Source organism: Ochotona princeps, chromosome 29, assembly GCF_030435755.1.
Source record: "Ochotona princeps isolate mOchPri1 chromosome 29, mOchPri1.hap1, whole genome shotgun sequence".
Lineage (NCBI taxonomy): Eukaryota > Metazoa > Chordata > Mammalia > Lagomorpha > Ochotonidae > Ochotona > Ochotona princeps.
In genome coordinates this window covers 16159704-16172774 of record NC_080860.1, presented here as the reverse complement: position 1 = coordinate 16172774, position 13071 = coordinate 16159704, and the positions used below count along the sequence as shown (strand labels likewise).

Genomic DNA, 13071 nt, shown 5'->3' with positions numbered 1-13071 from the left:
ACCCAGAGGAAAAGGTCACATTTCACTAGGTAAGATGCTAGATCCTTGCTAGCCAAGCTATGGGAAGGCTTTCCCTTACAGGGCAGTGTCCTTTTATGGGTAACCCAATCTTCCCGCTCTATCCATTGGCTCATTTCCCCAGAACCAAAGTCTTCTGGAAGGATGGGAGAAACTCAATTACTTGCTCCCCTCAGGAGAGCTTCAGCAGAAGTTCGAGCCAGGTACTCCCAGGTAGACTACAGGTATCTTAATTGCCAGGTGAAATGCCCACTCTTCCAATTATTTGTAAAGTGAAGGTAATGGGCTGGCATGATGGTTTCCTGCCTAAATCCACCTTACATGCACCAGGTATCAGTTCATGTCCTGGCTGCTCCACTTCCCTTCCAGTTCCCCGTTTATGGCCTGGGAAGGCAGTCAAAGACAGCCCAAGGCCTTGGGACCCTATACCCAACTGTGAGACCCAAAAGCTCCTGGCTCTAGATCGGGCTCAGCTCTGGCCATTGCAGACACTTGGGAAGTGAACCAAATCTTTGTCTCCTCTTTGTGCAACTACTTTTCCAGTAATAAATAAATGTTTAACAAATAAAGTGAAGGTAACAAGGGCTTTAATCTAGATTCTGAAAGTACACAAACTCCATCATCCCACCACCATCCTGCTCTGGCCTACCTCATGCATCTGGGAAAGAGTCAGAAAAACCAACAGGTCTAGAACAGTGGTGTTGATCATTCTGCATTGTGTGTGTCACCTGCTTCTGAATTTCCAGCCATTAAGACTTTTCAAAGGTTTATTTTTATTGAACCAAGAGGATGGCTATGACCAGTAGTTACACAAATTTCGTAATCCCAACCTCTTCTCACAAATTCCTAAAAATATCCAGGGACACAGTGATCAGTTAATCCTCTATCGGTCTTGTCCTTTGTTTTAAGTTCACGGCAAGATTAGATTCTTGTTCCTCCTTAGTAAGAACTTGTTCCCACCCACCCCCAGTCTGAAAGGCAGAATTCCAGAGAAAGGGAGAGAAATCCTTATCTTCCACCGGCTGGTTCACTCCAGATGCCCAACTCGGCTGAGGATGCACTGAGCTGAAGCCAACCAGGACTTAACTGGCACCCATACGGGATGCGGGCATCGCAGACAATGGTTTAACATGCAGTGCCACCATGCCTGTCCCAGAAGAAGCTTTTCAATCTCTTGAAGATTAGTTTTGAAGTACAACTAACAAACTCAGAAAGTTAAGCTCTAACCAATGCAAATTTTAAACATTCTTCATTTAACTCACTTTGACTGCAGCCAATTTTCTGAGCATTATGAATGCACCGTCCTATGATTATCTTACCCAGTGGTGAGCTCTTCAACAAAATGAACTGCTTGTTCATCTGCTGATAAACTGGTCCCAAGAGAGACAGGTTACATTTCGCAAAGCCTGTGGCAGCCGCAGGCTCTGAGAACCATCTCACCCTCCCGATGCTTTGCCTTGTTGCCGAGGACAGATAAAGGTTGGCAGATCCACATCAGTAAGTCTGGACTCCTTAGTCAATGCCCCTGGTAAGAGCTCTGTACAGTAATTTACTACAGCTTTAAGAAAACAAGTGTGCAGATAACCAGGAGAATGCCGGTCATAATTTGAGGCAACATTTGAAAGGCTCAAAAATCGCTAGTGCTCAAAGGAACTTCGGAGACACTTTAAGGAAACATGTGATTACAAAAGACTTCACAGTTCTCACGTTAACAGCCCCATGGGAGCCAGCATCGTGGCACAGTGCTGCCTTTGAAAACAGCATCCGATTTGGGTGCCAGTTTAAGTCCTGGCTACTCCAGATCCAGCTCCCTGCTCGCGTGCCTAGATAAACAGTAGAAAACGGCCCAAGTGCTTGAGCCCCTGCACCCATGTGCGAAGAAGTTGCAGGCTCCTGGTTTCAGCCTGGCCCAGCCCTAGCCACTGAAGCCACCTGGAGTGAACCAACAGTTGCGTCTCCCTCTGCCTTTCTGTACCTCTTCCAAATAAACACTTACTAGAAATGAGTTAAATGACTGTTGCTCTGAATTTAGGTTTAGACCACCACTTTCAAGAATAAAACTATCTGTTCCATAGCAGCTGGAGTAATTTGTCACAAAAACTAGCTCCCAAGTATTTACTCCCTGCTAATGGTGTCACCGATACCATCACCAAGTTGGCTGCACATGACGGTAACAATGGAAACTGCCTACCCCCAGGTAGAATCAGTGTCACCTCACAAGTGCATGCGAGGAAGAGGTTTGGAGGGGGTGGCATGAAGATGCAAAGATCCAGGTAAGGAAGGATCACTTTCCACTCCAGTGAGAAAAACAGAAGGTTCAAGAACTCTCAAGATCATGCTATAGACTTAACGGAACTATTTTTAAAAAGTTTCAGTTCAAGTGTTTTGCCATGAGATAAGTGGGGTTTCTGTTAAAACACTGGCTGTGAACCACAGCCCACAGGGACCTATGTAACTCACTTGTACTTCTCATTGATGTTGGAAATCCTCCAGGCATTGTTCATATCAAAACCCATCCGCTCCACTTCATTTTTAAACCTTGACGTTACATGTTCCCCTAGGGGCCAAAGACAGACAGCAGAAAGGAAGAAATGAATACCATTTCATTAAGTAGGTGGAATAAAACCATAGTTATTTTGTTACAACTGTAAATAACATTTTTAGCTTAAAATAACATTCCTGTCAGGTTAAGAATTAAGAAGGAAGAATTACAACCAAATTATGCCACCTCGTTTAATCTCTATCAGCTCTGAGGATCATGGGAGTCTTTAAAAAACACTTATCAAAAAAGCATAGAGATTGAGTTTCCACCTGCAGAATGACCACCCAAATGGCTGCAACAGCCAGAGCTGGACTAGGCAGAAGCCTCCACTCAAGCCAGGTCTCCCGCACAGCTGGTAGGGCTGAATGCACGAGCCACCGACTCTGCCTCCCAGCAGCAGTAGCAGGCAGCTGCACTGGAAACAGGCTAGCCAGGCCTGCGCAGGCACTCCACCATGGGATGCTGACACCAAGCTTCACCTACTCTACAACACCCGTCTCATGAACTCATTTGAGAGGGAAATGGAAACAGATCAGGTAAGTGTTTGGCTCCAAAATCTACACTTGTTAATACCACTAGCAACCTTCCCCCTTCCACATTCAGTGATGGAAAGAAAATGACTAAGAATACACAAATGAAATCAGTAACAATCACTTGGGTTAGTGTTGTAGCACAGTTGGTTATCCCATCTTATACCAAAATATGGAAGCTGATTTGACCCAGCTCCTGCTATGCACCCAAGAAAACATCAGAAGATGTCTGGGGGCCCTGTCTAACATGGGAAACCTAGATGGAGTTTCAGGCGGGCATCTGGCCTCCACCTGGCCCCACCTGGGCCATCCTCTGCTGCTTTCCCAGGCAGATTAGCGTGGAGCTGGATTGGAAGTGGAGCAGCTGGGACTTGGACCAACACCCATGAGATGCCAGTAGCACAGGTAGACGCTTAAACTGTGCTTTAGCACCTGCCTCTAAGACATCTGAAAAAATTCACAGTGATGACAACAAAACCAAGATCACCACAAGATAATACAGATGTACAATCCATTCCAAACCCTGCAGGGTAGACCTCAGGAAGGTAAGATGGTGCCTAACAGGCTCACACAGTCAGGGCCTACTTTAGCATTATTTCTTGAAGTGAAATGTTCGGATAATTTACACCAACCAAGATAAAGAAAGCAGGAAACAATTTCACATTAGCTCAAACAGGTTATGTCATCAAATGGGCTGGAAAAGTCCTTCTGGTTTCAAAGTCCTTTTCGATTTCAGAGCTAAAGGTGAGCAATCCTGGCATCCTACCTGAACACCACACCAGCATCACATATGGACACCAGCTGAGACTCAACTGCTCCCGTTCCAATCCAGCTCCCTAAAAATGGCCTGGGAAAGCAGCCGAGAATGGCCCAAGGAGTTAAGGCTCCTGAACCCACGTGGGAGACCCGGAGGCAACTCCTGGCTTTGAACTGGCCTGATTCTGGCCATTGTAGCCATTGGAGAGTGAACCAATGGATGGAAGGTCTTCAGCTCTAACTCTGTCTTTCAAACAAATCTTTAGAAAGTCTACCCAGAGATAAACTGACTACGATCATTCCTCCTAAACAAAATAGGTTCTTTTTGATAGCAAAGGTGAAGAACTCAACATTAATATCAGTGAATATGAACTCTCTTCCTTGCAAATACATATAGTCCTAGGGCAATAATTTTCAAAACCATTAAGCAGAACCTCTAATATACAGGCTAGCAGGGGGCTGGTGGGAACCACACACCGAAGCACAGACTACTTTAATGAGTAAAGTCCCTAGGAGAGGAGCTACAAAACAGGAATAGCAATTACATGAATGAAGGACAATTCTGTAAGAGTACTTCCCATTTAAACTTTTCCCCTTGCACTTAAGCTAGGTATTACACATTTCCCAAAGGAGAGCTATAAAAAGATTCAAGGGAGGCAAGGAGAAATAATAGTTAAATCTATTCCATTTTGGTAATGTTGTAGAAACAATACAGCAGGCCTCCAAGTAAGAGAAACGCTATCGGAACCGGGATGCCATCTGTGAGCAAATCACAAGGAAATACTGACCAACAAGCATCCCAGTGGGGGAGTGGCAGGAGGCCCTGTGTGTAATCCTCATCCCACATCAAACTGCTTCCAGTCCAGTTTCCTGCACCTGGGAGACAGTAGATGGTTCAAAGACTTAAGATTCCTGCCCCCATGTGGAGATCGGGAAGGAGAGTTCCAGGCTCCTGGCCTTGCCTGGCCTCGCCCGGGCTGTGGCGGCTGGTTAGGAACTAGAACAGTGGACAGACCTATCTTTCATCTCCTGTCACTCAATTTTTCATATATCTTGATCAGCAAACACTAGTCAGGGAGGACTTAGAGCTGCCCACTTCCACATCGGAGTGCCCAGGCTGTAGGCCTGCCTAGTCCTGCTCCCAATTCCAGCGCCTTTCAGCAAGAACCGAGAGGGAACAGACACTGAGGTGGCCAGGTCGATGCCACCCATGTGCGAGATCTGGATGGAGTTCAGGCTCCTGGCAGCTGCAGCCATTTGCAGAAAGCCAATGGTTAAGGAGCGGTATCCTTCTCCATTAAAAGAAAAAAATCCTAACAGAAGCCAACTAGTCAGGAGTCTCACCTATAGTCTGATTAAAAAGCTGTAAATCTCTGGCAAATTCCAAGCTCATTAAATATTTTTTCTACACCCTAAACGTTTTTGCCAAAGGTAAGAGCACTTTTATTAATGGTCTTTTACATTAATACCCACTAAGATACACATAAATATCCTAAAAGGATTTTGCAAACAGTAACAGCCACCAACAACTTACCACACAGAACCAAAACTCTAAAGGAGCAGAAACACCATTTAGAACATCAAATTTTAAGCTACACATCAACATTCAGACAAGCAGTTCACAGAAAAATCTGTTGCAAGTTCCTGAAGAACAAGGAGTAAATTTTAATTGCCACTGTATCTCTAAAGCAGTAATTTCATGAACTCTGAAACTTCACATCAAAACCCAGTCAGAAAGTTTTGTATCACAATACAGCATGTGTTCATTTTTTTTAAGACTTACTTATTTTTACTGGAAAGGCAGATACACAGAGAGGAGGAGAGAGAGAGAAGATCTTCTGTCTGATGGCTCACTCCCCAAGCGGCCACAACAGCTGGAGCTGAGCCGATCTAAAGCCAGGAGCCAGGAGCTCTTCCAGGTCTTCCACATAGGTGCAGGGTCCCAAGGCTTTGGGCCGTCCTCGACTGCCTTCCCAGACCACAAGCAGGGAGCTGGATGGGAAGCAGGGCTGCCAGGATTAGAACCGGCAACTATATGGGATCCTAGCGCGTGCAAGGCGAGGACTTTAACCACTACGCTATCTTGCTGGGCCCTCATTTTTAACAAAAGGATTCTGAGACCAGCATTGTTGCACAGTCACACTGCAGACTGACACCAGCATCCCATTATGGACACCAGTTCAACTCTCAGCTGCTCTACTTCTGATCTAGCTCCCTGCTAATGCACCCAAGAAAGCAGTGGAAGATGGCCCAAGTGCTTGGGTCCCTGTCACCCATACGAGAGACAGGGATGGAGTTCCAGGCTCCTAGTTCCAACCTGGACCAGCTGTGGCTGTTGTAGCCACCAGCCACTTGAGAAGGAACCAGCAAGTATAACATCTCTAATTAATCTTAATAAAACGAGGGATTAAAAAAACACACCCAATCTTACTATGAGTGATATACTTTGATACTTTGTTCTTATTTTACTACTTTAAATTTCATTTCACAGTGTTGCGGCACAACAGGTGAAGCCTCTGCTTGCTATCCCAGCATCCCATATGGGCACCAGTCCATGTCCTGGCTGCTCCCTGCTCATGGCATGGAAAAGTAGTACAAGCTGGTTCAAGTCTTTGGGCCCCTGCACCCACGTGGGAGATCCAGAAGAAGCTCCTGGCTCCAGGCTCTTGGCTTGGGACCAGGCCAGTAACGCCCATTTTGATTATTTGGAGGTGAACCAGCGGATGGACAATCTCTTCCCTGCTCTTGCCCGTTCTCTATAAATGGGCCTTCCAAATAAAATATTTTTAAAACTTCATTTCACGATTCACTGGAACATGGTCTGCAGTTTTGAAAATTATTGCTTGAAAGAAAAAAAATCTAGCTGTAGATCTTATGTAAAATCATTAATACAGTTTGGTTATACAAATTGTGTCAGACATTCACTTCTATTTAGCCAGAAACCGTACACACCCACTGCTGAGTTTGTTAGGAATTTCTGTCGATCTTAAGCATTCAGTATAGTATCTCATTTAAATTCCATTCCTAAAAAACTGTCCCTCTTCAGCATTTGGCATTACTGCTACCACAATTACAAGTCCACAGAGCTCATTTTACAGAGGAAAAAAAAAGCCAACTTTTTAATGAGCTTCCTCCATCATAACCACAGTGCCAACTTGCAGTCTAAAACCTCCTGCCCCCAAGCCTAGCTCCCTGGCCAATTCTGAGCATTACAGGCCCAATCACAAAGTCCAGTGGCCTAGCGTCGAAGGGACACACCAAGATGCAAACCAGTACCAAAATCAGAGGTTAAAAAGAGCCCCTGTACTCAAAGTCGAGGCCCTTTTCAGAGTTTCAAATGCAGAGGAAGAATCTTGCTTTTGCACGTCCTGAGATGCCAGTGAATCCTCCACACGCATGCTTGACTGCATTCCAATCAGGAGACAGATCCCCAGGCAGCTCAGTGCAGCCTCAGCGCCCGGGCCCTGTGCTGTTCAGACGGCTCAGAAGCAAACCAGTGCTGCTAGTACAGCTCAGCTGCCCAGTCATCTCAGGACTCCAGAGTTGCTGTCAAGAATCCAGCAGATATTGAAGGCCACTCCTTTAGACTGAGGTGCGGCTGGGAGCACAGTGAGGAGCTGGCCAACTGCTTTGTCATATTTTCACGTGCACTCCAACAGCAATGCTGAGACTGCATCTAAACTGAAGGCATAAAGCTGGGGCTGCAGTGGGCCAGCTTATAACTGATGGGTTCAATAGTTAGGAACTAGGACTTACATGAATACCAAGGGAATCAGTTTCCCCATTTCTTCTCTGGAACATTCAAATAGTTGAGGTGGAGAACAATCCAGAAGAGGTTTTATCAACCGCTGAAAGATGAGGCTAACTCCACCTCAGTCTATCCTTGTGACCTCATGTCCCGAGGCAGATCACACAAAGGGATCACTGTGAACGAAGGGTTAGTCCACCTGACGACCTGTATGAATGTGGTTGTCTGGTATGCTCCTTCATATAGCTATCAATACCCAACTCTGAGAAAGAACAAGGTTGGATAGCCTTTAAAATGCCAATACAGAGCCCGGCACAATGGCTCAGCGGCTAAATCCTTGCCCTGCATGTGCTGGGATCACATTTGGTGCAGGTTTGTGTTCCAACTGCTCCACTTCCCTTCCAGCTCCCTGTTTGTACTCTGGGAAGCCAACAGACAATGGCGTAAGTCCTGGGCCCCTGCCCCCACGTGGAGACCTAGAAGACACTCCTGTGACCAGCTGGGGAGTGAACCAGATGAAAGATCTTTGTCTCTCCTCTGTAGACTTGCCTTGCCAAGAAAAACAAATCTTTAGGAAAAAAAATGCCAATACAGTGCTCTTAAGTTTTTCCTCTGTACTTCACATTAAAATTACTTGAGAAAAGCCATGGATATACATTCAAACAAAGTCACTGAAGTACAGCAACACTCCATGTAGACCCTGTACCTTGGAAAGGCTGACAGCGCTGCTGCCTTTATCACAGAGCAACTTCCCACCCATCGGCCATGCTGGCACTACCTCAGAATCACACCATTTCCAAACTGCCTGCAGAAGCATGGCTGGAGGCAATCAAACTTCTGAACTGAAGAGCAGATGAAAAGTTGTTCCATAGGATACCTACATCAGCACGGGTGGGAAACCCACAGCAGCCCAGTTGAAGAACAGAGGAAACTCAGGTAAAGAGGATAAACGGCTTGCCCAAGGTTACTTTTTGAACTAAGTAGTAAAATATGGATTCAACTTCAGATTTCAGCTCGAGTACTTCATTTCCCCCAAGACTCCACATAGGAACCTGAGAGAAAACCTTAATGGCCACAGAACACCAGCAGTCAGGAAGGGAAGGAGTACAGACCAGTCTTCCCACATACAGTGCCTTATAAGTCAGCAGTAGCAGGAAATTCTGACATGGTTCATCTCTGGAACCCCCTGGAAGTTGGCTCAAATCTTTAACAATTAAAATTATTACAGAAATAAAGTTCTCTTTAAAAGATGAGAAGTTTCACTATTTTGAGAGAACAGAATGGGGAAAGCAAGTGTAGATGACTAAATGCTAGCCAATCAGGGAATACCACATGGAGCTAGGCATCTTAAAAATTTTAATCTACCATAAAGCAGCAAGATAAACTCAGTTCATTATCCTAACAGAGGGTGGAAACTAAAATTTTAATATGTAAGATACACTCAGCAAATCTATAGCTAAGATATGTGCATTTTATTGTCTATAAACTTTACCTTTCTAAAGAAGCTTGCTTTATTTGAAACTAAGTAAAACAGCGAAACAAAGAATTCAACTGCTGATTCATTCTTCAAATGCCCACCACAACCAAGTCTAGGCCCTGGTCAAAGTTAGGTGTCCACGACTCCATGTGCATCCCTGGGGAGGGGTGGGACCCAGGCAGCTGCAAAATCACCTGCTGCCTCCAAGGGAGTCCCTTAGCAGGAAGCTGGACTGGAAGCCAAGCAGCCAGCCAGGATTTGAACCCAGGCACCATGATAACCGATTCAAGTGTCTCAAAAGTTACATTACCACTATGCCAAGGGTCCACTTCTAGAAATTTTACCTTTAATAAAGAGCCATAAACAACCCAAAAGATATTTAGAGTTGTGACAGTACCTCAAAGATGAATAAAGAAAAAGCAAAGTAACAGAATGAAAGCAGATGCAATACAGTCTCAGATTCCCTTGCTCATATGGCCTCTGGTGGTTGACTTTGGGCTCTGCTGGCCTGCAGGGGATCGAGAGAATTGTGGATTCCGAGGCCTTTCCAGAGGTTCCAGAGGCAGGTATGCGTTTTTCCAGTTCTGTATCCACCACAGCCTGCAGTTAGCACTCGCAAACAGAACTGGTTTTAAGTCCCAGTTCTGTCACTGACCAGCAGTAGAACTCAGAAGTAGGCTTTATCTCTGATTTCTGCTTTCCTGCCTGTTTTGATGAGGTCATTAGGATCAACCAGAAGTGCCTATCAAAGAATCTTTGAAAGTAAGATAAAGCTCATGTTTTCTACCCTTTAATTAAGCAGAACAAGTAGACCAAAACAGCTTCCATCAGTGTTGGTCCATGGGACAAACTGACAAACACAGCTCAACTAACCACGTATGTTAAAAATGACTCAGAGCAAACTTACAAGATTGAAGACTCAGAATTAAAATCTCAGGATTACAGAAAAAGCCCCAAGAGTAAACCTTACTTCATCACTCAGAAATTCAACACTGCTTACAAGCCTGACCCACTGAGGCGGCCAGGCTAGCCAGATTTATTTTTAGGGCAGCAGTATGAAGTTTACAGAAAACTACATGCCGAGCAACAGGATGACCCTGTCACAGCCAGTTCTGAGACAGGGCAATGGAGAACGGGCAAAGGCTACTGAAGTTGTCACAAAGTACAGGCTCCCAATAAAGACTCAGTGTCTATCTGTCCCTGAGGAAGTTGGCTAGCTTCTCTGGATCTCTTTGTTCCTAGAAGAGACAAGTAAGCCATGACTTCAAAATTCTAAGATGGCAGAGGGTCATTTTACAGTCCAGTATTTGACAGCCTATCCTCATACTTTTCCCATACTATTTGCTTTCCCCTTTTTCTAATCAATGAACAATTACTCAGCCTTCAAAGCTATCTTTGAAGAGGTATACACGGCTCCCTTCCACTAGCTTGCGTAACATCCCTGTACATTACAGCTGTTCTGCAATCCAGTGTACTATAATGCAGTTACAGCTGTTCTGCAATTCAGTGTACTATAATGCAGTTACAGCTGTTCTGCAATCCAGTGTACTATAATGCAGTTTACTAGCCTGTCCTTGAAGGCAGAAAACATGACTCGTGAGCTTAGAACAAAGTTCTCCACAAATGTACACTGACGGAGCACAGGACTGCTTGCGCATCCCCGTTCTCCCGCAGTAGCCTGCTGAAGCCTCTAGCCACCTGCAGAGGTCGGAAAGGCCTACCTGGTCTGCACAGGTCTCCATGCTGCTCTTTTTCACTGGCATAAACCTCCATGCACCAAGCGTGGTATGCAAATGAGAAGAGATCTTCTATTTTAGCAGGTGGTCGGATTGCATTGTTTAGTCTCTTCAGCCACTCTTGACACTGCTCAAAGGTTGAAAACTGACACCTTCGGGAAGTCAAGCAAGTACAAATGTTACTAGAAGACAGTTGACAATGAAGCCTTCAAAAGCCAGCATTTCAGGAGTGCTTACTCATAGTCAAGTGGAGCTGCACCCGAGAAGACACCGCAGGCAGTCATTAACAGATTTACCATCATGTACAAGAACAGGTCAAGAAGGCAGGCGTGTGGCCCAGCACTTAAGATGCTGGTTAGAAGGCCCACATCCCAGATGAAAGCGCCTGGGTCCAACACCTAACTCCACCCCTGCCTCCAGCTTCCTTCTAGAGGCCACACCCTGGGAGGCAGTGTTGAAGGTTCCCACAACGGGTTTTTGCCACCCTCTGAGATAAGGACAGAGTTCCCAGCTGGTTCAGCCCTTGCTATCGTGGGCAACTGGGGAGTGAACTGTGGATACAATGAAGTTTTAAAAGCACAAAGAGTAATAAATTTCAACCAATAATGCAAAATGTGAAGGAGAAAAAAAGCTAAACATGTGGAACACTGATTTTTCTAACTGAATGAAATGTCTGAGATTGGTGGCTTTTTAAAAAGATCGATTTATTGAAAAGCAGAATGGCAGAGTGAAAGGAACCAACAGAGACCATCCATCCACCGATTCACTTTCCAAATGGCGACATGCAGACAGAGCTGGGCCCAACAGGAGCGAGCATCTCCATCCTGGTCTCCCACATCATGCTAGGTACCCACGTACTGGGGCCATCTCCTGCTACCTTCACAGGCACATCAGCAGGAAGGAGAATCAGAAATGGAGCATTTGGGGCTCAAACTAGCACTCCAAGGTGAGACTGCAAGCCGAGGCTTAACTTGCTGTGCAAAACTCTGGCCCCAATGAATCACTTAAGTGGCAGCTATTCTTTTTTAATAATGGGAATTCTGTTCTTCCATCAAGAGCCTCATGTTTTAGAAAAGCCTTGTTTGGAGGCCAGTTCAGTATGTTAATCTGCCACCCTACAGTTGGAAGCTGGCATTCCATATGAGCATGAGTCCTGGTGGCTCCATGTCTGATCCAGCTCCCTGGTGAAGGCTTAAGGAAGCAGTAGAGGATGATGAAAATCCTTGGGACCCTGCACCCACGCGGGAGACCAAGAAGCAGCTTCTGGATCCTGGCTTTATACTGGTTCAGCACCAGCCATTGAGGCCATTTGGGGAGTGAACCAGCGGATGAAGATCCTTCTCTCCCCTCTCTGTAAATCTGCCTTTCAAATAGATCTGGGGGGCGGGGCAGAGGGGCCTCATTTTACATTGACCAAATTAAAGAAAGCATACTTTATGCTAGAGTGATTTAAAAGTTTATTAAGTGATTAAATCACCGCCTTCAGATCCCAAGGGGATCACACTGAAACTGATGGAGTCATGTGAAGAACAAAGCAATTTCACCAACAATCGAAGTTTCCAGTATATACAACCCTAGGGTCAAAATATCAAGTGCAAACTAATTGGGTATTTGTATAATCTGCATTTTGGAAAGCAGCACATTTAAAAACCAAGTAACTGTCCAGTGCAGTCATTCTCAAAAGCCAGCCAAATCTCACCAGCTGAAAATGAACTTAAACAATCAAAACCAAGACAGGGGTCCGTAGGCCTCTCCCTCATCCCAGTGAACGTGATTCCGTTGTCAGCACACAGGTCTTATCTGCACTCTAGAATGGGCCACAAGAATTAAGCCAAAACTTACAGAATGTAGAACTCCTAGAGCTACTCAATTCGACACTAGACTGGCATTATTTTCCAAGCATAAGAGCTTAGAGCAGGCCAAATGGGCCAAACTGGAAATCATAATGCTAAGGGAAATGAGCCAATCCCAACAGGTTAAATACCACATGTTTGCCTTAATTTAAGATGACACGATGTTATGTATAACATGTTATGTTAGGTTTGTTATATGTTGTGTATAAACTAAAATTGAAATGTCAATGAGATGGTCACAGAAGGTGGATAAGAACTCGCATTTACTTTTAACATATTGATTACTCATTACTATGTCAATTAATTCCATAATGATGTAAATTTGTGCCGAAGGTATGTTGGAGTTTTTAATTGATCGGGATGATACTCTGCTGGCTCTGTCTTCAGACCAGAGAGGGTATACCTAAGAAG

The 13071-nt window shown here is 45.0% G+C and overlaps 1 protein-coding gene across 6 annotated transcripts in view; it reads right to left on the bottom strand.

The window, feature by feature from the left end:
* MTMR3 (myotubularin related protein 3) overlaps positions 1-13071 on the bottom strand; it is a 103675-nt gene that overhangs the window by 21494 nt on the left and 69110 nt on the right. For all 6 annotated transcript variants that reach the window (XM_058656841.1, XM_058656845.1, XM_058656843.1 and 3 more), the window contains 2 exons: positions 10793-10959; positions 2479-2575 (listed from right to left, as the gene is read on the bottom strand). In XM_058656841.1, coding sequence (XP_058512824.1) covers positions 2479-2575; positions 10793-10959 — 264 coding nt within the window. The remainder of the gene's footprint in view (positions 1-2478; positions 2576-10792; positions 10960-13071) is intronic.